At 67.7% G+C, this 25,959-nt stretch overlaps 2 protein-coding genes across 5 annotated transcripts in view; one reads left to right on the top strand and one right to left on the bottom strand.

Moving 5' to 3' along the window:
- The window catches only part of ARHGAP23 (Rho GTPase activating protein 23), a 28,380-nt gene extending 6,490 nt beyond the window's left edge, over positions 1 to 21,890 (top strand). Inside the window, exons 1-24 of one of the 2 annotated variants that reach the window (XM_084496811.1) lie at positions 2,486 to 3,012; positions 6,802 to 6,981; positions 8,572 to 8,596; positions 9,488 to 9,580; positions 9,932 to 10,010; positions 10,240 to 10,294; positions 11,382 to 12,798; positions 13,086 to 13,241; positions 13,405 to 13,516; positions 13,609 to 13,666; positions 13,784 to 13,921; positions 14,005 to 14,304; positions 15,589 to 15,650; positions 16,032 to 16,159; positions 16,323 to 16,441; positions 16,532 to 16,687; positions 17,053 to 17,131; positions 17,329 to 17,402; positions 17,484 to 17,573; positions 17,679 to 17,804; positions 17,918 to 17,959; positions 18,068 to 18,161; positions 19,523 to 19,554; positions 19,679 to 21,890. In XM_084496811.1, coding sequence (XP_084352937.1) covers positions 2,725 to 3,012; positions 6,802 to 6,981; positions 8,572 to 8,596; positions 9,488 to 9,580; positions 9,932 to 10,010; positions 10,240 to 10,294; positions 11,382 to 12,798; positions 13,086 to 13,241; positions 13,405 to 13,516; positions 13,609 to 13,666; positions 13,784 to 13,921; positions 14,005 to 14,304; positions 15,589 to 15,650; positions 16,032 to 16,159; positions 16,323 to 16,441; positions 16,532 to 16,687; positions 17,053 to 17,131; positions 17,329 to 17,402; positions 17,484 to 17,573; positions 17,679 to 17,804; positions 17,918 to 17,959; positions 18,068 to 18,161; positions 19,523 to 19,554; positions 19,679 to 20,719 — 4,944 coding nt within the window. In that variant the 5' untranslated portion in view covers positions 2,486 to 2,724 and the 3' untranslated portion in view covers positions 20,720 to 21,890. Of the gene's footprint in view, positions 1 to 2,485; positions 3,013 to 6,801; positions 6,982 to 8,571; positions 8,597 to 9,487; positions 9,581 to 9,931; positions 10,011 to 10,239; positions 10,295 to 11,381; positions 12,799 to 13,085; positions 13,242 to 13,404; positions 13,517 to 13,608; positions 13,667 to 13,783; positions 13,922 to 14,004; positions 14,305 to 15,588; positions 15,651 to 16,031; positions 16,160 to 16,322; positions 16,442 to 16,531; positions 16,688 to 17,052; positions 17,132 to 17,328; positions 17,403 to 17,483; positions 17,574 to 17,678; positions 17,805 to 17,917; positions 17,960 to 18,067; positions 18,162 to 19,522; positions 19,555 to 19,678 lie in introns of those variants that run through there. The other variant, XM_084496812.1, reaches the window with a different exon arrangement.
- Positions 21,891 to 25,023: 3,133 nt separating this feature from the next.
- SRCIN1 (SRC kinase signaling inhibitor 1) overlaps positions 25,024 to 25,959 on the bottom strand; it is a 46,465-nt gene continuing 45,529 nt past the window's right edge. For 2 of the 3 annotated variants that reach the window (XM_084496546.1, XM_084496547.1), the window contains one exon: positions 25,024 to 25,568. In XM_084496546.1, the coding sequence (XP_084352672.1) occupies positions 25,443 to 25,568 (126 nt within the window). In that variant the 3' untranslated portion in view covers positions 25,024 to 25,442. Of the gene's footprint in view, positions 25,810 to 25,959 lie in introns of all 3 variants that reach the window. The other variant, XM_084496545.1, reaches the window with a different exon arrangement.

The following is a 25,959-nucleotide window of genomic DNA, read 5'->3' as shown; positions in this document are numbered from 1 at the left end:
GCGCTCTGCGTGCCTCAGCTTCCCAGCAGCTCGCCCGTGCTCCCCGCTCGGCCCTGCCGGAGCCGTGCCGGGCGCTTTGTGGCAGATCCGGGGCTGCAGGAGCGAGCTGGGGGCAGTGCTGCGGGGTCCCGGGTGGCAAGGAGCAGCAGGCAGGGAGCGGTGCCGGCAGAGGGCCCTGCCGCCCGCTGGCAGCGTGGGTGCGCACGCGTGGGCGCTCGCCCGCTGCCTGCCGCGGCGTGCCGGTGCATGCCGGGAGCGCGCCGCGTTCCCCCTTGCTCCCGTTTGGCCGTCTGTTTAGGACACTCCTGTGCAAAACACAAGTATTTTGGAAGGCGTCCAGGCGCGCTCGCATTCCTCGGGGTGGAATCTGCCCCCGCGAACGCCGCCTGACCTTTCCCAGTTTGGGCTGCGGGAACAATACTGGGGGGGCCCCGACCTCCGCTCAGCACGCCCCGGGGCGAGCGGCCCCCCTTGGCCCCCCCAGGTCAGCGCCCGCCTGCGTGCTCGGTGCTGCCAGGGAAGGCGTGAGCAGAGGTGGCAGGATCAGCCCCCCTCTCCGTGCTGTCCCCGGGGCAGCCGGCACTGCTCCAGGTGCCGATGTGCACGGGGGGGAGCGGCCCCCACTTTGGCCTCGTTGCTGTTTGAGGTGCAGACACCGGGAGCACCCCGGGGCCGCAGAACGCCCCCGTTCTGTGTTGGTGCTGAGCATCAGGGGCTGCGCGGCCAAACGGGGCCGTGCATGGGTGCCAGGGAGCGGCGCTGGGTGGGGGCTCAGCCTGCGCTCCCCATCGGGCCCCCAGGGCGCGGGGTCACACACAACACACAGGGCCCACGCAGCCCCCAGCCCCAAGCTGCAATTTTTCCCCTTTTTGCCTGGTTTCAGCAGGCGGAGGGAAGCAAAGCGCCTCCCCCCCCGGCCGCTGCTTGGCACCGACAGCTGCCTCAGCCCCGGCTCGCTCCGCCGGCTCGGCGGCTCTGCCTGTCGGGGCAGGCCGGGCAGATGGGCAGGCTGCCTGTCCCCGGGCTGCAGGCGGGGGCCGGGGCAGCCCCCCAGGGTGGCTCCCATGGGACACCCCTGGCACACACACCAGGTGACGTGGGGGTGGCCCTGGGGGTGCCCAGGGGCCAGGGGAGGAAGGGCAGTGACGGGTTCGTGTCCCCATCTCACCACGTCCCGTTCTGTCCCCGGGGTGCTGGCGCAGAGGCACCGGGATGGTGCTGGGGGGTGTGCTGGGGGCGTGCGGTGGGGTCTCTGGGGACACGGCTGCTGCTGGACCCATTGAGCAGCCCCCGGAGGGGCTCGGGGCAGGCGCCGGGGCTGTTTTGGGACAAGGCTGTGGCGCCTTGGCCAGGGTCGGTGCTGGGGATGCGCCGAACGCCACGGTCCTGATGGCACGTGGGGGGGCTCGGTCCTGGCAGGTTGGTCCCTCCGTGGTCGTGGTGCAGGGGGGGCTGAGGAGAGGAGGGGGCCATGGCCGGGGGCTGCAATCCCAGCAATGCCCGGCATTTCCCCGGCGCGGCCGCACGTGCCTCCCCCCGGCCTCCAGCGCGGCAGGAATGCGGCACGGGAGCCCTCGTGCGGGGCTGTCCCAGCTGGGGCCGCAGCCGCTGCCCCCCCAAGACGTGCCCGGGGCCCCTGAGGGGATGCTGAGCTCCAGGTCCCTGTCCCTGGGTGCTCCCGCTCCTTCCTCCCCATCCTTCCTCCTCTTCCTCTGCGCCCCGTGGAGCAGCCTGGGCTCCCCCGGGTGCTGCTGTTGCCTTTGTTCTTCCCCCCTTTGGGTGCCGTGGTGTGGGTGGCTCTGGGGGGGTGCACGGGGGGGTGGGCTGGGGAAGGGGAATTCATCGTTCACCCACAGCTGTGGGAGCTGGGGGTTAAATCAGGGGGGCTGGTGGCTCGTGGCTGCCTGGGGGGAACAGGGACCGGCTGGTGTTGGGGGCAGCGGAGGAGCTGGGGGGCTCTGGGTGGGCTCCTGGTGGGGAGCGTCCTTGGAGACCCCTCCCTTTGCCACCACCTCCGGGGGGCTGTGAGAAGAGAGTGGGGCTGGGACATGGCCCTGCTGGGGGGCTCTGCTGGTCCCTGTGCTTAGAGAGGGGCTCTGGGACCCCCGGCTTCTTCTCCGTGGGCTCCCCACTGCGGAGCCCCTCGCAGGGACGTGCCGGCCGCTGTCAGCCCCGTCCCGGCATCGCCCGGTGCCCCGCGGCGGAGGAAGGAAGGAAGGGGCTGGGAGGAGGGAGAGGAGGAAGCGGGGAGGGTCGGATGCTGCCCGGGGTGATGGAGGAAGAAGGGGGCGGTTAGAAAACCAAACGAAAAACAAAACCAAAAAAAAAAAAAAAAGAAAAAAGGAAAAAGGGAAAGTGTGTGTGAAGCAAAACTTCAGGCTGGGGGGGGGGAGGCGGGCGGTGGGGCTGGGAACGCTGAGCGCCGCGAGCAGCTGGAGCCGGAGCCCTGCAGCGGGGCTGGGGCGGGCGGCCGCACGCCTCCCCCCACCCGTCCACCCCCCCCCCCCGTCCTCTGCTGTGCACGGTGGGGGCCGTGCTGCTGCCGAGGGAGAGCCGCCAGCAGCCATGAGAGCCGCCACGGCACGGCCGGTCCCCGCCAGCCCCCCGCCGGGGCCGGTGGCGAGGACGGGAGCCGTGGCATCGCCGGCCACCAGCTGCTCCAGCGGCTGAGCGCCCGCTCTGCTGCGCCTCGCCACCCGCAGCTCGTGCCCATCCCGCGGCCGCATGGTGGAGGAGAGCTCGGGAAGAGGGGAGCGGGGGTCCCAGGGGGCTCTGCGGGGTCCCCCGCCGGCCCCCAGCCCCGTGGCGGTGGTGAGCAAGGCGCTGTGGAGCGTGGAGCGAGCCGGCAAGGGCTGGCGGTGCGAGCGCGCCGTCGGCGTGGACTGCAGCTCGCCCGAGCCCCGCTGCATCTGGCTGAGCAGCCTGCGCCGCCACGCCGCCGCCCCCGAGCCCCGCTGGCCCCCGGGACCCCGGCCCCGTTGCGCGCCCCCTCGCACCGCCAAGGGCCGCAGGGTGAGGACCGCGCGCGGGAGTCGCTGCTTGGCTGGGGGGGAGCGAGGTGGGGGGCTGCAGGGTGCTGAGGGGGGCTGGGGCTGTGATCCCTCTGCCCTGGCTCCTCCTGGGGCTGGGGGCTCGGGGAGTCAAGGCTGGGGGGCCGGGCTCGTGCCCCGCTGGGGGGCTCCGAGCTGTGCGCGGGGGCTTTGCTCCTTCTGCCCTGCTCGCTGTGCCTGGGGGGGGGGACGCATCCTGCCCACCCCGAGGCTCTGGGGGATGTGGGGAGAGCTCTCCTTTGTTCTGCAGGGGCTCAGCACCAGCGGGGGCTACCTACCCGTGGGGGGCACGACGTGGCACAAGGCCCCGCTGCCGGTGCCGGGGGCGAGGGAGCGGGGGGGGCACCGGGGGCTGCCTGTCCCCGGGAGGTGCCGGCCGGCACCGCGTCAGGGTGGGCAGCGTGCCCGGTGCCCGGCTCCACGGCTGATTGTTGGGATGAGCACGGCCCTGTGACAGCAGCGCTGGGGAGGCTTTGTGGGGTTCGGTTTTGGGGTTCGGTGCTGGGTTTTGGTGCCTGGGCTGTGTATGGGTGCTGGTGTGGGGCAGGGGAGGCTCAGCGGGGCTCGGGGGCGGCTCGTGCAAAGTTTAAAGCGGTGCCTGACGTGGGGACAGACCCCCCCTTCCCATGCAGGGATGTCCGAGCACACGGCCGGGGCTTTGCAGCCTGGAAAGCTCCAAGCTGGGGCGGGTGGCGAGGAGAGCTGGGGCACGGTGAGCTGAGCCCGGTGCAGGATGGTTTGCCGTGCCCGTGTCCTCACAGGGGTCTCTGTGGGGTCTCTGTGGGGTCTCTGTGGGGTCTCTTGGCAGCGGGTGACTTCCCACATCAGGCTGGCACAGGCCAGGAGGATGAAATGGAGCTGGGGACAGAGGGGGAAGCCCCCCCAGACGGGGCCTGTGGGGCAGTGGAAGTCCTAAGGGGGACCACGGGGGATCAGGGCGAAGGGAACGCGCTGTGCTCCCGCCCGGCGCCCCCCTGTCCTTGGCTGCAGGGTCAGGGTGCTGGGTCCCTGCTCAGTCCCTCCTCCGCCACGAGGTCGGGACCTTGGGCTGGAGACAGCCTGGCCGGGCTGTTTGCAACCCAGGGATCTCCTCCAGCCCCTCTGCAAGGGGGGTTTGGGCTCCTGGGACCGGCTCCGGGCGATGGGCACCGGGCTGGGGTCACCTCTGGGTGCCGGCTGCGGCCCCTTCTGGCCTGGGGTCCTCGGCGCTTTCCGTGGTGGGCTCACAGAGGGGGCTGGGACCCTCTTCAGCATCCACAGCTGCGGGAAGAAACCCCTCTGTCTGCCCCCTGTGCTCTGAGGCTGGCAGCGAGCTGGATGCTAATGGGGTGGCTCAGCCTGTCGGGGAGGGGGGAGAGGCGTGGGGGGGTCCCGGGGGTCTGCTGGGCAGCTGGTGCTGGCGCTAAGTGCTTGGTAATGGGCAGCCCGGACCTGGGGACGTGTCCCTGTGTCCCGGGCACGCTGGAGCCACGGCCACGGCTCCGACATGCCCGTGACACAGGGACACGTCCCCGTCCCCGTCCCCATCCCCGTCCCCGCGGGTCGGTGCCGCCGCTGGTGTCTGCGCCGCTCCTGCCCTCCCGGAGGCTTGTCGGGGCTGGTTAAAATCAGCGGGGCACATTCAGCTGTCAGCTTAAAAATAATCCAGCGAGCCGGCGGCCGACACAATGGAGGGCGCAGATGGGGACAGGCGCCGAGTGGCGGGGTGCGGGGCCTGGGGTCCCTGGGGAGCCCGTTCCGGTTGTGTTTGGGGTCCCCAGGGCGCAGGGAGGACTTGGGGTCCTGGGGGTGCGTAGGGCTGGGGGTGTTGCTGTGCCCCACTTCAGTGCTGGGGTTTTCTGGCCCCCCCGGTGCCAGGGTTTGGAGCATCACAGCTCTGCACCTCCTGGGGGGGGTACCCGTGGGGTCTGCAGGTGCTCCAAGCCGCCCTCATCTCCCAGATGGGTGAAGCCCCCGAGCACCCCCGTGGCTCTCCGTGCAAGTCGCTGCCCCCAAACCGAGCTGCCGGGGGGGGCTGTGGGGGCCAGGAGAGGGGCTGTGCTGGGGAGAGGCCACACGGGAGCCCTTGGCTGGGGGGCTGCGGTGCTGGGCCCCTGCCCCTGGAGGGATGGGACCCCCTGGGACCCCCCCAGCCTGGACGGGTGCCACAGGCAGGACGCAGGGCACAGGGGGTGCAGGGAGCCCTGCTGAGCCCATCGCAGCAAAAGGGCCGGCTCAGCACAGGCGCAGGCAAACAAAGGCTTTTTGTGCCCCGTCCCTTTGTGCGTCCCCCCCTTCCCTTCCCCTCCCCGCCTGGTTTTTGTCTCTTCCCTCATTCATCGCCCCAGCGGCCGCTGCTGCCCTCCCTCCGGGGGGAGATGTCTCTGAATTTCAACACCCCTGGGGCAAAACCCGGGGGCTGCAGAGCCTGGGCACTGCGGAGTGAGCCGGGCTGCCAGCGGGGACGGATCCGGCCCCAAGGGGCTGGGGGGCTGGAGGAACCCCCCCTGCAGACGTGGGCAGCAGATGTGGGGTGCTCAGCCAGGTGCGGTGATGTCCCTGGGGTTCCTGCCCCCCCCCTGACCTCGCCGTGGGCTTGCAGACCCCTCCTCAGCTCGGCGAGGTCTCCAGGCTTTGCCGTCCGAGCAGCCCCGCGCCCCCCTGGGCTCACCCAACCTCGGGCACCCATGGATGCAGGCGCCCCCCCCCCGTGACCCCAGCTCTCCCCCCAGCACCAGCAGGCAGCTCGATGTACATCCCAGCTCGATGGGGGCTTGGGGACAGGGAGGGGGTCCCTCTTGGTCCCGTCTGCTGCTCCTGGCGTGCGGGTGCCGCCGGTGGATTTCTCTGGTGGCAGCTCCTTCCCCAGCCCGCGGCGGGGTGGCCAGGGGTTATCTCGCAGGCACAGCCTGGTCAGATATCCCCTGCTGTGCGCCTGGCTGGGCACGGAGGTGACAGGACGTGCCCGAGGGGGGGGGGGACTCGAGGAAGGACGCGTGGCTACGCTCCGTGTCCCTGCAGTCCCTGATTTGAGGCTGGGGGCTTGGCGCTGCAGGCGCTCGCATGGGGCAGGGCAGTGCAGGGGCAGCATGGAGGAATTTTTGAATATTTTCTGCCACCAAGGAGCCCCCGGACACAGCTTCATAGCCGAAAGCCCCACGGAGAGCACCCCCCTGGCACCGGAGGGCACCCCCCGGCCCCGTGCATCGCCGCCTTGCTCCGGGAGCTGGTGCCGGTGCAGGGAGGCGGCGCTGGCCCCGAGCTGGGGCTGGCTCCAGGATGTGTCCCCGTCCCCTGCCAGCTCCCGGCCCTTCCTTGGCTGTGGCCCTTTGCCCGCTGCCTCCCCGGGGGCCTCTTTCCGGCTTGCCCCGGGGCGCTCCTGCTTGTCCCCAGTAATCGGAAGGGGACCTTTTGTCCCCGCAGCTCCGGCTCCCCCGGCCATGCACCCCCCGGCTGCCCCCCTTCTGCAGCTTCCCCTCTGTCTGCTCTGTCCTGGGTCCCATCCAGACCCAAGGCTCGGCTCATTCCAGGTCCCCCCCTGCTTTTTTTTTCCCTTTCCTTGTGCCTTCTTCCCTCCCAAGGAGGCTCTGGGGATGCCTTTGGGGTGGGCTCTGGGAGCTGTCGTTTGCAGGGCTGGAAGTCGGGAGGGGTCTCCTGGGACCTGGGGGGGGCTTTCCAGCAGACCCCAGGGCCGGGGGCCGTGGTGCTGAGCGGGGGCTGGCTGCCCAAACCCACCCTGCTGCGTGTGACACCCCCCCCCTTGTCCCCACAGCCGACGCCGGGCCGCAGAGATGGGGCGTCCCCGAACGACAACGCGCCCCCGGAGGGACCCTTCCCCTGGGGGGGCCCGAAGACGGTGGTGCTGCGGAAGAGCACGCAGGGGGGGTTTGGCTTCACCCTCCGCCACTTCATCGTCTACCCCCCCGAGTCGGCCGTGCACTCCCCGGCCAAGGTAGGGCTGGGGCTGGGGGCGGGGGGACCCCAGGATGGGGTCTGCTGGAGAGGGGGGACGTGGGGGCTTGGAGGGGCTGGAGCGGGGGGGCAGCTGGTGTTAGGATGCTTGGGGACGTGGCTGCGGGATGCTGCCCAGGATTTTAGCCCTTTTTGTCCCCCTGTGCTGCGAGGGCAGGGGTGGGGACGTCACCCCGCTGGCTGGCTGGCTGGGGAGCCCCCTCCGTTCGGTGCCACCCCCACCAAACCAACCCAAATCCCTCCAGCTTCCTCTGCCTTGTGTCAGAGCCTGCCCGCTCCCTCCTGGATTTTTGGGGCTGGGCACTGGGCAACCCTGTGCCTTCGGGGGGCTTTTTGCTGGGGCTGAGCCACCTCAAGGCTGGAGCGCACGGATCTGCCCGGTGCCGGGAAGGGACCCGCGGGGAGCCGCCAGGGGCGGATGCTTTTGGGGAAGGAGCTTTGGGACTCGCTCCCGGCACCCGTCTGAGCCAAACCCCGGCACTTCCGAGCTGGCAGCGCAGGGCGCGGCTGGCTCGGCACCCATGGGTGCCGGCGGGCGGCCAGGTCTGGGGGCTGAGTTTCGGTGGCGCTGACTCAGCAGGGAGGGGGGCGGCAGCTCCGCATTCCTGGCGCTCCAGCCCCGCCGCGGCCACGTCAGCGCCTTTCCGGGGAGCGGGGCTGCCTGGGGGCCAGGCTGGGCGCTGGGGCGAGTCGGTGCCTCCAGGGTCCCCCCGAGGGACCCTCGGCAGCCCCACGGTTTGGTGTTGGCACCGTGGCAGCTGCTCGGCGCACAGGCAGCTTTGTGGTGGTGTCCCGCGTGCCGGGGGTGTGCTGGACGTGGCTTTTCCTTCCCTTTGGGCAATGGGGTGAGGGGCCTCCAGCCCCCTCCTCCTCACCAGGAGCATCCCCTCCTCACGCTGTGGTGGAGACGTGGCCCTTCCCAGTGCCCCACAGGGCCCTGCCTGTCCTGGGCACACCGGGGCCGTGCCCCAGTGCCCTGCAGAGAGATGCTGCTGGCAAAGCCTCTTGCCTGGAGCCGAGCCAGTGCTTTGCTCTGGCGATGGCAGCATCAGGCACTTGTAGGGTGAGAAATCCCCTTCCAGGCACCTGGCTCCATCCTCAGGACCTGCTCGTGGGGCTGAGCGGCCCAGGGGGCAGCTGGCTCCACCGTGGAGCTGGGGGCTTGGCGGCTCACGCTCCCCCCGGGGAGGTTCAGGGGACCCAGAGAAGGGCGAGCCCCACTGCCCACGCAGACACAGCAAATTCACACTCCCTGCCCCAAAACCGGCCCCTTCCCCAGCAGCTTGGTGCCCCAGGGCCAGGTCCCGCTCCCTGCTGCTGCCGGGTTGCGCTGACGGCCCCGCGGGATCCGGTGTCAGGAGTTAATTTTACCCTGGCCACACAGCCTGGGGCTGCAGAGGGCAGGGGCACAGACGGACGTGCGGGTCCGCGAGGGGCTTTGTGGGGTGCCACCAAGTTGTCCTGGCTGGGGGAATCCCACCCCACCGCCCCATCCTGTCCCCTCCCGGTCCCCTGGTGGTGTCCATCCTGGCCCCGCCACCAAATGAGTTTTTTTCTCTTCTCTTGGCAGGAGGAGGAGAATGGGAACCGAGCAGGTAAGCGCCGGCACCGCGCGGGGGCTGTGGGTGTCAGAGGGCTCCTGTGGGTCGGGGCGGGGGCTTTGGCCGGGTCGTGGTCAGCCGTCCCCGCTGGTGGGTGGCCGTGGTGCTGGCGGCACAGCCCCAGATGGAGGCAGGCAGTGGGGCAGCACAGGGACAGCTTGGGGACACGCGGAGAGGCGGGAGGGCGCGGTGCCCCCTCGGGGGGTTCGCTGTGCCGCGGGGGCTGTCCCAAAGCCGGGGAGCCTGGCGGGGGTCGGCACCCGCACCCCTGGCGCACGGCTGGGCTGAGCTCGGGTGTCTGGGGACGGGGACGTGGCCTCTGTCCCCTGGGGGCTGACGGTGATGGGAGAGAATGTGAAGGCGTCAGAACGCATCGAGGCGCTGGCGGGCTGACGAGGCACCGCGGGGCCGGGCGGGCTGGGGTGCTGAGACCCAGTGCTGGGTGCTCGTGGGGACCGGGGGGACACCGGCCTCGCTGCGGGGGGTCCCCGGGGAATTCAGCATCCCGCATCGGCACCGGGTCCCCATCGCCCTTCCCCTTCCTGCCAGCCCCAGCCCCAGCCACATGCCCGACAAGGGGGGGATGTCACCGCAGCCGCAGTGGTGCCAAGGAGGAGCTGTGGCTGCTTTGGGGGCAAGGGGAGCTCAGGACCCCCCAGAGGGGTCTCCCCCACGCAGGACCCTGTGTTTCTCAGGGCAGGAGTGCACGTAGTGGGCTCAGCGAGGCAGAGGAGGGACGGCGAGGGGCTGAGCGTGCAAAAGCCTGGTTGGGCAGGGGGTGTGCGCGGTGTGTGGGGTGTGCGGGGTGCCTGCCTCGCTCCTCGTGGGGGGCTGGACCTGTCCGTGCCACCGCTGGCTCCCTGACCCTCTGTCCCCCGGGCGCAGGTCCCCCCCGGAGCCGCCTGGAGCCCATGGACACCATCTTTGTGAAGAACGTGCGGGAGGACGGGCCGGCGCACCAGGCCGGGCTGCGCACCGGTGAGCGGGGCACGCTGCGGGTGCAGGGGGGGGGTGACAGAGCCAGGGAGGCTCAGAGCTGCTGGAGGGATGGGCACAAAGCTCTGCCCCGTCTGCCAGGGCTTTTGGGGCTCGTTTTGGTCCTTTTCTTGCATTTCCTCGTTTTTCCCCTTTCTCGCTACTCCCTGTTGCCATCCCTGGGTGGGGATGTCCTGAGCAGCGCTGGGGTCCCCGCAGCTCCCTTTGTCACTCGGGACAAGGTTCTGCCCCTGACCAAAGCCCCAGATGTGTCCTGTCCCTGCTGTGAGGGGACATCCAGGCGTCCCCACCTCCGGCACACTCGTGGTGACAATCTCTCCCCCCCCTCTGCAGGGGACCGGCTGGTCAAGGTGAACGGGGAGAGCATCATTGGGAAAACCTACTCGCAGGTCATCGCCCTGATCCAGAACAGGTGAGTCCCCTTCCCGGGGGGGCTGGCACGGGGCTGGGAGCAGCACGGGGCTGGGCAGAGCCCGGGAGGTGACGTGGAGGGGACACGTCACAGCAGGTCCTGTCGCCGTCCCCGTCCCGGCTGGGGCAGGCGAAGGCACCGCAGGGACCTGGCCGCGCGTGGTCTCTCCCCCGGGGGCAGGCGTCCCACGGCCGTGCCCCTCCTGACCCCAAGCCCCCTCTCTCCGCAGTGACGATGTGCTGGAGCTCTCCATCATGCCCAAGGACGAGGACATCCTCCAGCTGGTGAGCACCCCCCAGCGCCTGGCCGAACCCTTTGCCCCCGGCTGTGCGCCCCCCCCCCTTCCCGGCTCAGGGTCCCGGTGGCACCGGCGCTGAACCGGGTGCAGATCCCGGCGCGGGGCAGTGAAATCCCTCCTGCCCTCGCTGTTTGCCGGGCGGGTGCCAGGGACCGGTTTGGTTTCCAGGGCTCAGGTTCCCCGGCGTGGCCCTCCCGGGGTGTGCCGGCATTCCTGCGGTGCGCGGCCGGGGGGGGGGCTCCCAGCAGAACCCCGAGCAGCTCCGCGGGGGGAGCCAGGAAGGGAGGAGAGGGGCTGCTCTCCCTGCCTGGACCCATCCTGTGGGGGGTTTTTGGGGGTCCGAGTGCCCCTGGTCACGCTGGTGCCCGGGGGACACTTGGGGACAGGGCCCCTGTGAGGATGGGTGGGTGCAGAGATGGTGGTCCTGGGGGGCTCAGGGGCAGGAGGGCTGGGGAATGTGCCCCCTGCTTTTTTGGGGGGCAATGTCAGGCGTAGCCACAGGGCTGGGTGCTCTGGGATTTAGGGTCTGGCTTATCCAGAGGGTGGCTGGAGCCCAGGGGTCTGGGGGAGGTCGGTGGGTGCCTTTCTTGGGGTCTGTGAGCACCGGGACCGGCTGCTGGTGTCCTCACTGGTGGCCTCGAGCAGCGTCAGGGTCCCCAGAGGGATGGGGGGGGGTCTTGCAGCCCCAGCAAGGGGGGGGCTCTCACCTCTGCGCCTTCCCCAGGCTCTGAGGTTTCCCAGGGCGTGGAGGCGCCTGTGAAAAGTGAGAAGGGAAAGCCAGAGCTCGGGGCCGGGCCAGCCCGTGCGTCCTGGGGTATTTTGGGAAGCAGGAAGGGGGGGCGGCCGGGCGCTGCGTGGTGGCGGGGAGAGCGGAAGGGGCCGGCGGCGGCCAAGGGGGGGGTCCCCGTGGGAGAGCAGGACCTGGGTGGGTGAGGGGGCTGCAACCAGGCCCTGCCCAAGCTGAGCCGATGGTAACGAGGAGACAGCGTCCCTGCGGGGTCCTGCCCGGGGGTGGGAGCGGGGTTTGTGGCCGCGGTGCCCCCCTCCCTGACCCCCTCCCCGTCCTCCCGCAGGCGTACTCGCAGGATGCCTACCTGAAGGGCAACGAGCCGTACTCCGGCGGGGCGCAGAGCATCCCCGAGCCCCCTCCCCTCTGCTACCCACGCAAGACCTACCCCTTCCAGGCGCGGGGCGCCGAGCCGCCCCCCGGCCAACCTCCGGACCCCCGCGCCCACCGCCCCGCCGGCACCCGCAGCGAGGGGGGCGGCAGCCCCGCGCACCGCCCCGAGGAGCCGCAGCCCGGGGGCCCCCCGCAGCGCCCCGCCGTGCCCCACGGGCGCCCCGGCTCCTTCTCCCGAAGCGCCTGCCCCGGCTCCAGCGCATCGTCTCTGCCCGAGCGGTACGGGGTCCCGCCCGCCGCCCCCTCCTGCTACGGCGGGGGTCCCAAGCACCCCGCGGAGCACCGGACTCACTGCGGCTTCAAGGAGGGCGGCGGGGGCCCGCGGGTGCCGGGCCGGCAGGAGTGCCAGCAGGCTCTGTCCCGCTGGTTCTGCAGCCAGGAGCCGCGGCGCAGCACCTCGGAGGAGCGCCGATACGCCATGCCTCCCCGCTACCGCAGCGTGTCCCAGGACCGCTTGGGGGGCTCGGCGACCCCCCGGGGCTGGCCCCACAGCGCCTCGCACGACACCCTGCTGCAGCCCGCCCGCGAGGGCTGGGCGCACCGAGCCCGCTCCAACCACAGCCTGGGCCGCTGCGGGCGCTCCATGGAGGCGCTGGAGCCCGGCGCCCTGCTCTCCCCTCGCCTCGACCGCTCTGCTTGGCCACCCGAGAGGCTCTGCCGCGCCACGGCCGCGGGGCCGCCCGGCACGCACAGCTCCTTCGCGCCTCCTTCCTCCTCCTCCTCCTCCTCCGCCGCCGCCGCCGCCCCGCGGGAGCCGGCAGCCCCCGTGCAGAAGCACCCGTCGCAGCCCAACCTGCAGAGCGTGGACGATTCGGGGTACATCGGCTACCGCAGCTACAGCCCCTCCTTCCAGCGCCGCACCGGGCTGCTGCACGCCCGCTCCTTCCGCGATCCAGCCTTCAGTGGCCTCCCCACCTTCAGCATCACGCAGCGGCCGGCCGCCACCGCAGCCCCGTTCCCGGAGAGGGCGACCCCCGTTGCCCCCCTGCCCGCCGGTCCCACTCACCCCGGCCCCCCGCTGGCCCCCGAAGCCCCCCAGGAGCAGCGGATGGAGAGCAGCCGGGTGCCCGAGCAGCACGAGGAGCGGAGGGAGGAGGTGGTCCTGCGTCAGAAGCCACCCACGGGCCGCAAGATGCCGCCCCCCCTGCGGCAGATGAACTTTGTGTTCCCCGATGGGGTGAAGGAGACGGACATTTGCGACCCGCCGGCAGCCGGCAGCAGGGGGGAGAGGCCGGCAGCCGAGCGCTCGAGCCGGCGCGTGGCCCCCTTGGCGGCCCCCGAGGACTCCTTGGCCTCCATCCCCTTCATCGGTGAGTTTGGCTGCTCGCCGGCGTCGGGCCCTGCTCCAGGTTGGGCAGTTCAGGGGATGCCCCATGGCAGGGAGGGCACCGTGGGGGGGATTAGTCCCAAAGTGGGGACCCCAGGGCTGGGGCTGGACGCAGCGGGCAGGGAGCGGTGGGGGTCGGGGTTGCTCTGTGCAAGGGTCTGGGTGCAGCGGGGGCTTCTGGCTTTTTTTGGGGTCAGGGGCTCCCAGTGTAGGCTTTCCTGTCCCGTCCTGCCCTACACCCTGCTGCAACCTCCCACCCCTCTCCCGCAGACGAGCCCACGAGCCCCAGCATCGACCTGAAGGCCAAGCACGTCCCTGCCTCCTCCGTCGTCTCCAGTGCCATGAACTCTGCCCCTGCCGTTGCCACCAGCCCCTCCTCGCCCACCTTCGCCTTCGCCCTGAGCCGGCACTACTCGCAGGACTGCAGTAAGTGGGGACGGGACGGGGACAGCCCCTGGCAGGGGCAGAGGGGCTCACTGTGGCCGGGGGCTGCGGCTCTGCCCCCTTCTCCCCCTCGGGACACCTTCGGCACCTGCCCGAGCCCTGCAAAGCCCCGTGACCGTGTGCTTTGCCCTCCTTCCCCTCGCAGGCAGCATCAAGGCCGGCCGCCGCTCTTCCTACCTCCTGGCCATCACCACCGAGCGCTCCAAGTCATGCGACGATGGTCTGAACACATTTCGGGACGAGGGGAAGATCCTCAGGTAGGGCTGGCTCCTGTCACCCGGCCACCAGGCGGGCACCGTCCCTTCCCCGACGTGACCCCCCCCCGCTCACGGGGCTGCTCTCTCCGCAGGAGGATGCCCAGCCGGGTCCCCAGCCTCCGCATGCTCAGGAGCTTCTTCACCGACGGGGTGAGTGCAGGCGGCCGGGGCTGGGGGTGCCGGTGGCACGGACCCCAGAGGGGGGTGGCAGGACCAGGCACAGCCCACGCCAGCACCGTGACCCCGCGCTCCGTCTCGCCCCCGCAGTCTCTGGACAGCCTCGGTACGTCCGAAGACACCCGCTCCAAAAGGCACTCCACCTCCGACCTCTCGGACGTGACGTTCAGCGACGTGAGGAAGGAGGGCTGGCTCCACTACAAGCAGATCCTCACCAAAAAGGGGAAGGTACGCGGGGACCCCCGGCCCGGCCAGCGGCACGGGGCCCGCGGGCAGCTCTGACGGCCGGGCCCGGCTCCTTCTCCCCGCAGAAAGTCGGTGGAGGCATCCGGCAGTGGAAGCGCGTCTTCGCCGTGCTGCGCACCCACTCGCTGTACCTGTGCAAGGACAGGCGGGAGGCAGTGACCTGCGGCCCGGCCCCAGGTGAGGAGGAGCAGCCGATCAGCATCCGAGCGTGCCTGGTGGACATTTCCTACAGCGAGACCAAGAGGAAGCACGTCTTCCGGCTGACGACCGCTGACTTCTGTGAATATCTCTTTCAGGCAGAGGATCGGGAAGACATGCTGGCCTGGATCAAAGTCATCAGGGAGAACAGCAAGGCCGAGGGCGAGGTGAGAGCCACATGGGGCTCCCGGCTGCCTCTGGCTCTCCCGGCACTAACCGCCTCGGCTCTCTCCGGCTCTTTGCCTTGTGCTGCTTCCCCAGGCCACGGCCAGCCCGTGCTCGGCCGGGCAGCGTGGGGCTCGCCTGTCCTGCGCGCCGCGCCGTGCTCCCAGGGGTGCACGGGGGCTGCCGGGCACCGCCGCATCCAAGAAGAGCGCGGCTCCGTCGGCTCGGCCAGGCAGGGTGCGCCGAGGTGCTCGGCACAGGCGGTGTGGCTCTCGGAGCATCGTGGAGGCTCGGCCAGGCAGGGGCTGTGCCGGTGCCGCTGGTTGCATTTGGTAGTGAAGCAGCAGAGGAGTGTGTGTGGCTTGGCTGGAGCCCCGGCCGCGGTGCGTCAGCACCCCGGGGCGCGTTGGTGTCGCTGTGGCTGCGGGTGAGACCTGCAGGGAGCTCCTTGCCCGCGCCGGACACGGTCCCTGTGGTGCTGCCTGTCCTCGGGGCTGGTGCAGGGTCAGGGCTGAGCCCTCGCTGTGGTCTGTGCAGTGGTTGCTCGGGGCAGAGAAGGGAGAGCTGCTCCCGGGGCCGCGGGCTCCGCTGGAGGGGCTGCGCAGGGCTGGGTGTGCCGGCGCTGGGCTGGTGTGAGCCATCTCCCTGCGGTGCCAGGGTGGCCTTGGTTGGTTTCAGCATTGATGCCGGGATTGTGGCACGGCTCCGGCCCTGGAGGGGGCGTTGAGCTCGAGTGGTTTCTGCTTTGCTGCAGCACGGCCCCGTTCGGAGGGCGCGGGGCTGGCAGCGCCGGCGCAGGGAAGGTGCTGCCGGGTTGGAGCACTTGGAGTTGTCTCTGGCTGCCCGCTGGGGCCGGGACCCCGCAGGGAACACCCTGCAGGGACAGGCGCGTGTCTTTGGGCACCGTGGGGTGCAGTTTGTGCGTCTGGTTCAGGCAGGTGGAGGTGTACGTGCTGCAGAGGGCTGGATTTGAGCCTCTGGGGCTGGCTTGGAGCCCCTGTGCTGCTCGCGTGCGGTGTGCCATGGTGAGGAGTGCTGCAGTCCTCTGCGGGGCAGCCAGCACTGCCGGGCACCGGTTGTTTTGGGGCACCAGGGCCCGGGTCCTGCCCTCGCCCCGGTTTTGGGGCTGGCAGGCGCTGGAGGTGCCTCTCGGCGAGGAGCGCTGGAGGCAGGAGCGGGCTGCGCCTTGGCCCCGTGTGGCATCTGGGAGAGCGTGGACTTACCCAGGGCCACTGGAGAACGCGCTGCTCAAGCTCCCCCTTCCCCTCTTGTCTCTGCCTCCCCAGGACCCCGGTTTTGCCAGCCAAGCGCTTATCAACAAGAAGCTAAACGACTACCGGAAAGTGAGGTATGGACCCCGGGGCTGCGGGGCGCGAGCGGGGCACCCTGCCCACCCCCGGACGCCCCAGGGAGCAGTGGGCACTGAGCAAAACCAGACTTGGCTTGGGGTGCAAGAAGGGCCTGATTCAGGCAAGCTCCGAGCAGGGGGTTAAAAGGGCTCCAAACTCCCCCAGCACTGGCGTGGGGCTCAGCCCCGTGGTCCCCCAGCATGGGGGTGCAGCCCTGTGGGGTGAGCACCAAAGGGCAGGGAGGGCCCCGTGAGCACCCATGGGGCCGGGGCAGGACCCTGGGCAGGCTGGCAGACACCGGGCTTTGTGGGGGGGTTGGTGGGGGCCCATCCACGGTGCTCGGTCCCGGCTGTGCCCCCCTGACCCTGCTCTCCCCACAGCCCGGCGGGTGCCAAGCCCGACTCCTCGCCCAAGGGCTCCCGTGGGCTGGGGATCCGAGCCGAGTTCCTGAAGCAGACGGGAACCAGTGCACCCCGGTCCCCGAGGCAGGATGCGGCCGTAATGAAAGGTGGGTGCCCCCCTGCGGCACGGGGACCCCCGGCACGGCAATCCTGTGCTCCTGGCAGGGAGGGGTGCCCGCACGCTCACCCCTCCCCAGCACAGCAGGGACGCCCTTGCCGTTTCTCCATCCTGCCTCTTAACAAATAATCCCATGGTTGTTTTTCCCCCAGATGAGAGCAGCTCCCAGAAAGCCCCTTGGGGCATCAACCTCATGAAGAAGAACAAGAAATCTGCCCCCCGCGCCTTTGGCGTCAGGCTGGAGGATTGCCAGCCTGCCCCGGACAACAAGGTAGAGCGCGTGGCCCTGCCTCGGACGGGGGCAGCCCCAGGGACCCCACACAGCCCCCTGCCTTCCTCACCGCTTACCCTGTGCCCCCAGAACGTGCCCCTGATCGTCGAAGCCTGCTGCAAGGTGGTGGAGGACCGCGGGCTGGAGTACATGGGCATCTACCGCGTGCCCGGGAACAACGCCGTGGTGTCCAGCCTGCAGGAGCAGCTCAACAAGGGAGCCACCGAGATCAACCTGCAGGACGAGGTGAGGGCCCCGTGGCCCCGTCTCCGTGCCCGTGGGGTGCTCCTGGGGCTGTTGTCCTGGTCCCTGTCCCCGTCACGTCCCCGTCTCCGTGCCGTGACCATCCCCGTGGTGGCAGGGCCGCCTAGTGGATGCTGCCCGCAGCTCGGGGCCACGTTTGTGTCTTTGCATCTCACGGCGCAGTGGTGGTGCTGGGCTTTCCCTGCTGGGTGCGGGGTGGGGACAGCTCTCCTGCCGTCCCCATGGCCGTGGTGGCCTTGGCTGGTGTCCCTCTTGGTGCTGGTGGCCCTGGGCTGGGGGCTTGATCCTGCTGGTGCCTGGGCTTGTCCGGGTGCTGTCCCACTGAGCAGCCCCTTCTGTCCCCGCAGCGGTGGCAGGACCTGAACGTCATCAGCAGCCTGTTGAAATCCTTCTTCCGAAAGCTCCCCGAGCCGCTCTTCACCGACGGTGAGTCCCGCAGCCCGGCCGTGGCGCCTCCCCGCTGCGCCCACCGGCCCCGCTCCCTGCCCCTTCCCTGCCCCTCTGTGTCCCGTCCTGTTGGGACCCCCCAGCCCCATCCCCAGCCCTCCGCACCCAAGGGTCCCCGTCCCCAAGGGGTGTCCCTGCTCCCCTCCCCCTGGTCCTGACCCCCCTGTCCCTTTCAGATAAGTACAACGACTTCATCGAGGCCAACCGCATAGAGGACGCCAGCGAGAGGATGAGGACGCTGAGGAAGCTGGTAGGGAGACGGGGCAGGGCCTTGGGGGGAGCACTGCCCGCTTGTGGGGTGAGCAGAGGGGTGACCCCGTGCCTCCCCCAGATCCGGGACCTGCCAGGTCACTACTACGAGACGCTCAAGTTCCTGGTGGGCCACCTGAAGACCATTGCGGACCACTCGGAGAAGAACAAGGTACTGCTCCCCGCCCGGCCCCGAGCCCCCCCGGCTGGGGTGGGAAGGGAGATGGCACCCGAGAGGGTGGCCGCAGGCAGGCACCGACCCCAGCTCCGGTTGCAGATGGAGCCCCGAAACCTGGCCCTGGTGTTTGGCCCCACGCTGGTGCGGACGTCCGAGGACAACATGACCGACATGGTGACCCACATGCCCGACCGCTACAAAATCGTGGAGACCCTCATCCAGCACGTAGGTGGCGTTGGCGGGGCTGGAGGGGGGCTGCCTGGGTGGGCAGGGCAGGGACTGCTGCACCCCGGGGCTGCCTCGCTGGTCCCTAACCCCTCTCCCGTTTCCCTCCGCAGTCAGACTGGTTCTTCAGCGACAAGGAGGACAAGGGCGAGAAGGTGAGGCCAGGCTGGGCCCGGAGCCGGGGGCAGAGCGGGGGGCAGAGCCCTGGCGCAGAGCCGGTGGCCACCAGCAGCCCCCTGACCCCGCGTCCCGTCCCTTTGCAGACCCCCGTGGACGAGAAGGAGGCGCAGTCGGTGCCCAACATCGAGTACCTGCTGCCCAACATCGGCAGGACCGCGGCGCCCGGCGATGCCCCAGGTGAGGAGCCGAGCCCGGGGCAGGGTCCCCCCCGGTCCTGGCACCGGGGCACCCCGGGCACCTCCGTGGTCACTCCGTCCCCACGCTCACCCCCCCCGCGGGCAGCCGGCCGGGCTCTCCATGCTGCAGCTCTGTGCCCGAGCGTGATGTGCTCGTGCCCTCCTTGTTGGGATACGGGGACACCCATGGGTGCTGGCAGAGCCCCCTCCCTGCCCTCTCCTGTCACCCCTGCTCTGGTGGCTGCTCATCCCCTGCGACCACGACTGCTGCAGGGCCCCTGCCCGTGCCCCCCCCCCACTGTGCCTCTCACGCTGCCAGCCCAGGGACCGGGAGACTTTGACGTTCGACTGATTTCTTATGTTCTTTCCTTGAACTTCTCTGTGCTGTCCTCTTCCTCCTCCTCCTCCTCCTCTTCCTCCTCCAGCGGACCTCCTCGAGAGCTAGAGCGGGTACAGTGTTGATCCTGGGTGCATTGCTCACGCACTAATTCCTCCGGGCGACCACGAGAGAGGGGGAGCAGGAGGGGCAGCGGGAGGGGAGGGGGGGTCCTGTCCTGCCCAGCCACTGTCCCCAGGGCTCTCCAGCACTGGGGGGCTCCTGGACCCCAGTAGAGCCCAAACTCCTTCAACCCCGGTTCTCCCCCCTCTTTGGTGGGTCCCTGCGGTGTCTCTGGGGCTGGCACGCCCTGGTAGGGGCTGGTGCCAAGTGCCCCAGGACCCAAATGCTGGGTTCTGGGGGTCCCCACCCCCTGGGGGTCCCCACTCCCCGGGGAGGGCTCAGCACCTTTCTGCCTCCCCCTCTCTTGTCGTCAGCAGCTTCTAACCCCATCCCGGGCTGGGGCCTGCAGGGTGGGAGAGGGTGTCTGTCGTGCTGTCCTTGTCCTTCCAGCCAGGCTGCCTGTCACCCCCATGTCCCCTCCTGTCCCCTAACCCCCTGGGGAGCTCAGGGCAGCCCCACGGCCTGTCTGAGCCCCCCCCTGCTCAGCCCATCACTGCACTATCCCCATCACAGACCCTAGAGCTGGTAACGAGGCAGCTCCCCGTGTCCCATCCTGGTGACACCCCCACCCCATACCTTGGGGCTCTGCAGTCCCCAGCACTGCAGCGGGTGAGCAGTTCTGGGGTCCCCCTGCGGGACCGGAGCCTTCCCCCCCTCCAGCTCCTTCCTGCAGCCTCCCAAACCCCGCTCAGCACCAGGACCCCCGCGTGGGGCTGGCGGGGCCGCTGGCCCCAGTGCGTCCCCCTCCCCATCCTGGGGGAGCAGAGCGGTGCCCCCCGGCTCTGCCCACTGAACCCCTGCCCCAGCATGCGCCCACCCTGCCGGGGCCTCACTGACCCCCTTCTCTTCTCTCTGCCTTACAGACTCGACCCACAGCGGCTCTGCCAAAGCGAAGGTGAGAGGGGTCCCGGGCTGGGGCCGGAGGGAGCGGGGTGATGCCCCCAGCACGGCGGGGAACCCCGGCTGCGGGGACGGGGTCCGTGGCCTGTCCCTAAGCTGTGGCTCCCCTGTCCTCGCAGGGCACGTGGCCGTCGCGCAAGGAGCCGTCGCCCCGAGAGCTCCTCGCCATCCCCTTCATCTCGGCCGTCAACCGCAAGAGGAAGAAGCGGCGAGAGGCCGAGGGCTTCGGCAGCAGCACCGATGACGACGTGGAGCACAGGGACCCCAAGGGCCGGGAGCAGGAGGATGAGGAGGCCGCGGCGGCCGCACCGGGGCCCGGCAAAGCTCCCCACGGCCCTGGCACCGAGCCGGCAGCCCCCAGCCTGGAGCAGGAGAGCGCCTTGGAGCCCGGGGGCACCGGGGCCGAGCCGGCGCCGGACGCCCGCTCCATCGTGTCGGGCTACTCCACCCTGTCCACCATCGACCGCAGCCTGTGCTCCGAGGTGCAGTCGGTGGCCGAGAGCCGCGGGGAGGAGGCGGACGACGAGCGCAGCGAATTCAGCCACGTGGAGACGGACACGGAGAGCCGGGAGGGCGCCCGGGCCAGGCTGGGGCAGGTGGAGGGGGGCGCAGGGGGCGAGGACAAGGTGCCCCCCGGGCGCCCCTCCTTCAACTCCCACCGCCTCATCCAGTGCGACACGCTGGCCCGCAGGAAGCTGGGGAGGCCGCGGCCGGCCGGCGAGACCCCGGTGCCTGCCGGGGAGGGCCATGGTGGCTGGGCCCCCCCCGGGCGGCCCTCGCTGCGGGAGCAGCTCCGGCAGCGCCTGCGCTCCTCGGCCGACGACATGGGGGTGCGCCTGCGCCGAGCCCACTCCCCGGAGACGCGCCGCAAGAAGAGCAGCTGGCGCCGGCACACCGTGGTGGTGCCCGGCGGCCTCAAGGACCTCAACTTCAACGAGTGGAAGGAGCCGCGGGGGGGCCTCGACGTCCCCCCAGGGCCGTGCCGTGACAAGGACTCGGGGCTCAGCAGCCTGGAGTCCACCAAAGCCCGGCCCGCGGCGCCCAGCCCGGCCCAGCCCGGCGGTGCCACCAAAGCACCCAGCACCAAGAGCCCCCCGGGCAGCCCAGGCCCCCCGGCTCCCGGCCCCGTGCCCCCCCTGCGCTTCCCCCAATGTCTCTGACCTCCTGGAAGGCTCCCCCCCCCCCCCCCCTTCCAGCTGGGGGGACAGTGTTTAATTTAAGGACTCGCACTTGTTCTTGTATTTAATTGTGCTCCTGACGAGCTGCTTTTATTTAACGGCCTCCCTTGCGCCGCCTCTCCGTGCCAGGAGGGACGAAGCCACCTTGTCACCGGGGCCCTGCAGGGTCCCGCACTGCAGCCTGGCCCCCTCCCCATGTCCCCCCCACCCCATTCCCTGCTCCCCCGGGCTGTGGGGTCCCTGCTCCCCCCGGCAGTGCCGGCCCCGGGGCTGCCCGGCCGCGGCGTTGCGAAGTGCGGGCGCTTCCCGGGGTGCTGCGGCTGCGGCTGCCCCCGCCGGAGCCCTCCCCTCCTGCCCCCCGACAGCCTCGGGGAGGGGACCTGGGGACCTCAGCGCCCTCGCACTGTCCCAGGCCTGGGCATGGTGTGTGTGGGGCCGCAGGGTTTGGGTGACGGTGGTCTCGGGGTGCCCTGGCTGGGTTCTTGCAGGAGCGGGGTTCCAAGAGGGGCTTGCTCAGAGCAGCACCGTGCCGTGGGGACGGGGCTCTCTGTGTGTCCCAGCCGCCCCCAAAGCCCTTGCTCGCTTTTATAACCCCCCCTCGCCGCCCACCCCATCTCCCCAGGCTTGCCCTCCCGGCCAGAAGCACTTTAGGAAGGGGGTGATGTGCTGCCACCTCGGGGGGGCAGGGCTCGGCTGGGGACTTGGGGACATGGGGAGCACAGACACGCGTGTGCCAGGGCCCGGCAGCAGCCCCGGGGGCTGGGGGGGGGCATCAAGTCAAGTCACTGTCACTGTTACACGTCGTTCTCATACGTTATGCAAATATTTGCTGTAAATTTACCCCCCCCCCCTTTTTTTTTTTTGTAAATATTGTCTCTAAATGTGTAACATATTACAAAGGATTTATAAGGATTTTGTAAGAAGTTTTGCTCAGCTGAAAGGCCAGCCCCGACCACACAAAGCGCTGGGCCAGTGTTGACTTTTTAAACCCTTCTGCATGTGTCCCCCTGGCGTGTTGTACGAGTCGGTATATGCCAAACTGCAAAAAAAAAAAAAAAAAACAACCAACCAGCCCCAACAAAAAAAAACCTGCTTTGGAAACTGTCCTCCTACGAGTCCCGGTCTATATAGCGGAAATAAACTGGTTATTCGAGGGGAGTTTCCTGCTCTTATTGCTGCGCCTTCCAGCCCACCGACCCCGTTTCCTCCATGCTGCAGCCCCCAGGGGCTGGTCCTGATCCTGGGGAGGGCTCAGGGCAGGGGGGGTCCCAACCCTCCCGCCCCAGCACCGGCACTGCAGCACGGACACAAGAGACCAGGCCTGCGGGGAAAAGGTGCCATAGAGAAAAGAAAGTCTTTTATTAAAGCCAGACACTCTGATAGAAAAGAAAAGTAGTCAAGGGAAAAAAAGAAAAATAAAAAGCAACCCTTTGTCATCGGAGTTTGCAAGTTACAATGGTCACGTTTCGCACAGAACTACCCATGGCATCCATACAGAGATACAGAGACTACGCTACAGCCGGCCAGGCCAGCCCGCGCCCTGCCCGGCCCCGGCGAGTCCTTGGTTTTGTTTTCCTTTGCTTAAATTTTAAAACAGTTCACAAGAAAATTCATGCTAAGAGACACACGACATTGTAGAAACCCCAAAACAGCCTCTAAAGAGTATTAGGAACTTTTTTTTTTTTTTTTTTGTCCTTTTAAAAGTTGTAACCTTTTCTTAAACAACACTCAGACGAGTAAAGCGGGGTGCGCATGCAGCGGGCGCCTCCAGACACATGCACGATGCAGGCAGCGCTTGTTTCTTTTTTTTTTTGTCTTTTTTTTTTTTTTCCTTTTTTTTTTGTCATTTTTGCAACTTTTTTTTTTTTTTTTTTTTTTTTTTTTTTTTTTTGTCTCTTTTCAGTGTAAATCGGAATCAAGCAGATTTTTTTTTGTTGTTGTTTGTTTTCGTTCTCTTGCTTCAGCTAAAGCACCGGGCTCGGTGCTCACACACAGTTTGCATGATGCCATGAAATGACGGACGCACACGCACGCACACACGCAGAGACACGCTCACATAGAAAACCAGCCTGGTGGGCAGCCAGGAGGGGTGGGGGGGGGATAAGAGAAGGGGGTGGCCCGGAGCTCCACGTGCCCCCGCCGCAGGCTGCTCTGGGGCCGGGGTCCCGCTGCACCCCTTGGCAATGCTCGGGTGGGCAGCAGCCAGCACCCACGGCAAGGCTGGGGCGCAGTGAGGGGCTGTGGACCCCCCCCCCATAGGCATGAGCTCGCTCACAGCTGCAGAGTGCCCCCCGTTCCCCCCCCAATTCACTCTGTGCAGGCAGGGGACCCCCATGCACTGCCCTGGGAGCCCTGGCACCACCCGGCGCAGGGCACACACCAGGGCAGGAGGATGCCGTGGTACTGCCGGCAGCTCCGGCCCCTCTGCGCATGCATGGCCACGTCCCCATGGGGCTGGAGGTGGATGAGACCCCCCCCCAAATACACCCTGCGTCCCCCCAGGGTTGGCTGCAAAGTGCTGAGCCCTGCAGTGGGGCGGGCCCCGGGTGCCCTCGCACCCCTGTGCTTGGGGTCAGGAGGGATGGGGACATGGCCAGCCCCACACGGCCACTGCGGCACTGGGGCAGGGAGGGTTGGGGAGGGGGCCAGGCCCCCCAAATCCATAAGAAGCTGTGGCTTTGCTACAGTGTTTCACTTTGGTACCAAGAAAAAGTAATTATAAATTAAATTAAACGCATCAAGTGACTACTATTGCTGCCAGGAGCCGCTGCCCCCTGCCCCAGGTCCCGGCCTCGACGCGTGGCCCCGGGGCTGGCACCGGCAGCCACTGGCCCCGGGCTCCCGGCCCTGACCCCGACCCTGATCCCCCACTGCCTTGGTGAGGGGCAGGACGGGGACGGGGACGGGGACAGGGACAGGCCACAGAAGGGGGTGGAAGGAGGATGCCAACTCAGCACGAGGGCTACCAAGCCGCTAGGAACTGACCCTCTCAAAAATCACAAGGAGCTATAGTTTAACCAGGGAAGAAAATCCACCCCCTAATATACCAGACATGAAGAGATTTATTTCTTTTCTTTTCTTTTTTTTTTTTAAATATTTATATATATATTTATATTACGTATATTATATATATATAATATGTAAATATATTTTTTAAAACAATATAAAATGTTAAGACACTTCACTTAAATGTAAAGAGTTGCTTTTTGCAATCCAAAGAAATTGCATCATGATTTTTTTTTTTTTTTTTGCTTTTTTTTTTCTCTTTGTTATTCAAAAAAGGCTCGTTCTTCTGTACAAAAATGATTGATATACAAAAAAAGAGAGGGGAAAAGAAGGAAATAATAATAATAATAATAAAAAAAAAAAAAAAACAAACCCAACAACGAACTAGCCAACGAAAGGAGTGATTCCATCTCTTGTTGCACTGCGGGTGGACGGCGCGCTTCACAACACGGCATTGAACACACGTGCACACACACGCACACACACGCACACACACGCACAGCGCTCCCCTCGCACGCCCGCAGGGCTGGGCTGGCAGCCAGGGGGGTGCTGACCCCAGCCCTGCTGCAGGGGGGGGGCTCTGGGACACCCCGAGGGCGCTGGGGAGGGGGACGCGGGTCCTGCAGGGTGTCCCCATGCAGGCAGAGCCCCCGGGCACCGCAGCGTCCCTCTGCCCCAGCCACCACGATGACCCAGACGAACAATTAAAGTGCTACGTTACGAACCTACAGTGATGGGGGCTGATCCCCAGCGCCCCCCAGCACCCCCTACCCCTACCCGTTTCCGCCTCCCCAAATTTGACATGCTCAACCTTTCGGGCGCCCCACAAAACCCCGGCCCCCTGGGCACCTCGGGGGCACCTGGGCTCCCTCGTGGCCACCCAACCCATGGCACAGCGAGCCCCACGGGGCCGGGGGCTCAGGATGCTCCGGGGAACCAGCACCGACCTTCGGCGAGCGCCGGAGCGAGCGTGGCCACAGCTCTGCCCATGGAGACCCGGTGGGCGCGGGCATCGTCCCCTCGGGGCTCGGCGGGGTCGCGGCGGCCGAGAAGCTCAGCGGGGAGAGCGGGCGGCGGGCAGGGCGAGGGGCGGCGGGGGCATCCTCGGCGGCCGCTTTTTGCCCGTTTTGCGCCCCCCGGCCGCCTCCTTCGGCTTTTGGGCGGCTGCCGCCTGGGCAGGCGGGGTCGGGCGCCGCGCCGCGTCCTTGTTGCTTGAAGCTCGTGAAACTGGTGGGGTGAAGCTCTGAGAGCTCTTAAATAAACAGAAAACGGCAGGTGGGGAAGGGAGGGGTCGAGAACCAAAAATGACAGCAACCCAAACGAACCAACGGAAAATAAAAAAAAAATAAAAAAAAGGGAAACAAAAGAAAGAGGGGGAGAGAGAGAGAGAGAAAGAAACAGAAAGTGGCTGGTTGGCCATTTTGGAGCAAGATGTGAGACAGAAGTCGGGCCGTGCCGGAGCAGAGGCAGACACAAGTCGGGCCGTGCCGGAGCAGAGGCGAGACAGAAGTTGGGCCGTGCCGGAGCAGAGGCGAGACACGAGGTCGGCCACATTGGAGCAAGACATTTAAAACAAAGAGAGGGACACGTGGCGATGCCTCAAGGTGCCTCAAGAAGACAGTCCAGGGGAGGAGCACAAGGAAGAGAGAAGCCCGGCCCCAGGAGCAGGAAAACGGTTGGATGGAGCTGGCAAGGAGGCTCAGAATGAGATGGATGAGTTCCTTGCCCCAAAGGAAGTCAATACAGGGATGGATGTTCTGCCAGATGCAGGTTTTTCTGAGACTGCAGGGGAAGTCTCACTAGCCTCTTTAGATGGTCTAGCGGCCTAGAAAGAAAAGCAAGATTCAAGGAGGAGGAGGAGGAGGAAAAAGGGGAGGAAAGTCAAACAGTTTCTTAAAAAAAAAAAAAAAGACCAAAAAAAAAAAAAGAAAAAAAAAAAAGGAAAAAAAATAAAACAAAACGAAACAGGAGTTTGTTCAGAAGCAGCATTGATTTAGGCCTGAGGTCAAGCAGCTGGAAAAGGTCCACCACAAACAGAGCACGAGATGAGCTGGTTCCACGAGTTACTGGATGGGAAGGGGGCACCCCCGAGAGGAGCAGGAGAGAGACAAAAGAGAGAGAGACAGACAGACGGACACGTGGACAGACACGCACACACAGAGGCAGGCAGGCGGAGGGGAGAGGGGAGAAAGGTGGGGTGGGGGGGGACAAGAATC

Source organism: Aythya ferina (assembly GCF_964211825.1).
Source record: "Aythya ferina genome assembly, chromosome: 23".
Lineage (NCBI taxonomy): Eukaryota > Metazoa > Chordata > Aves > Anseriformes > Anatidae > Aythya > Aythya ferina.
This window is presented reverse-complemented; position numbering and strand designations above follow the sequence as displayed.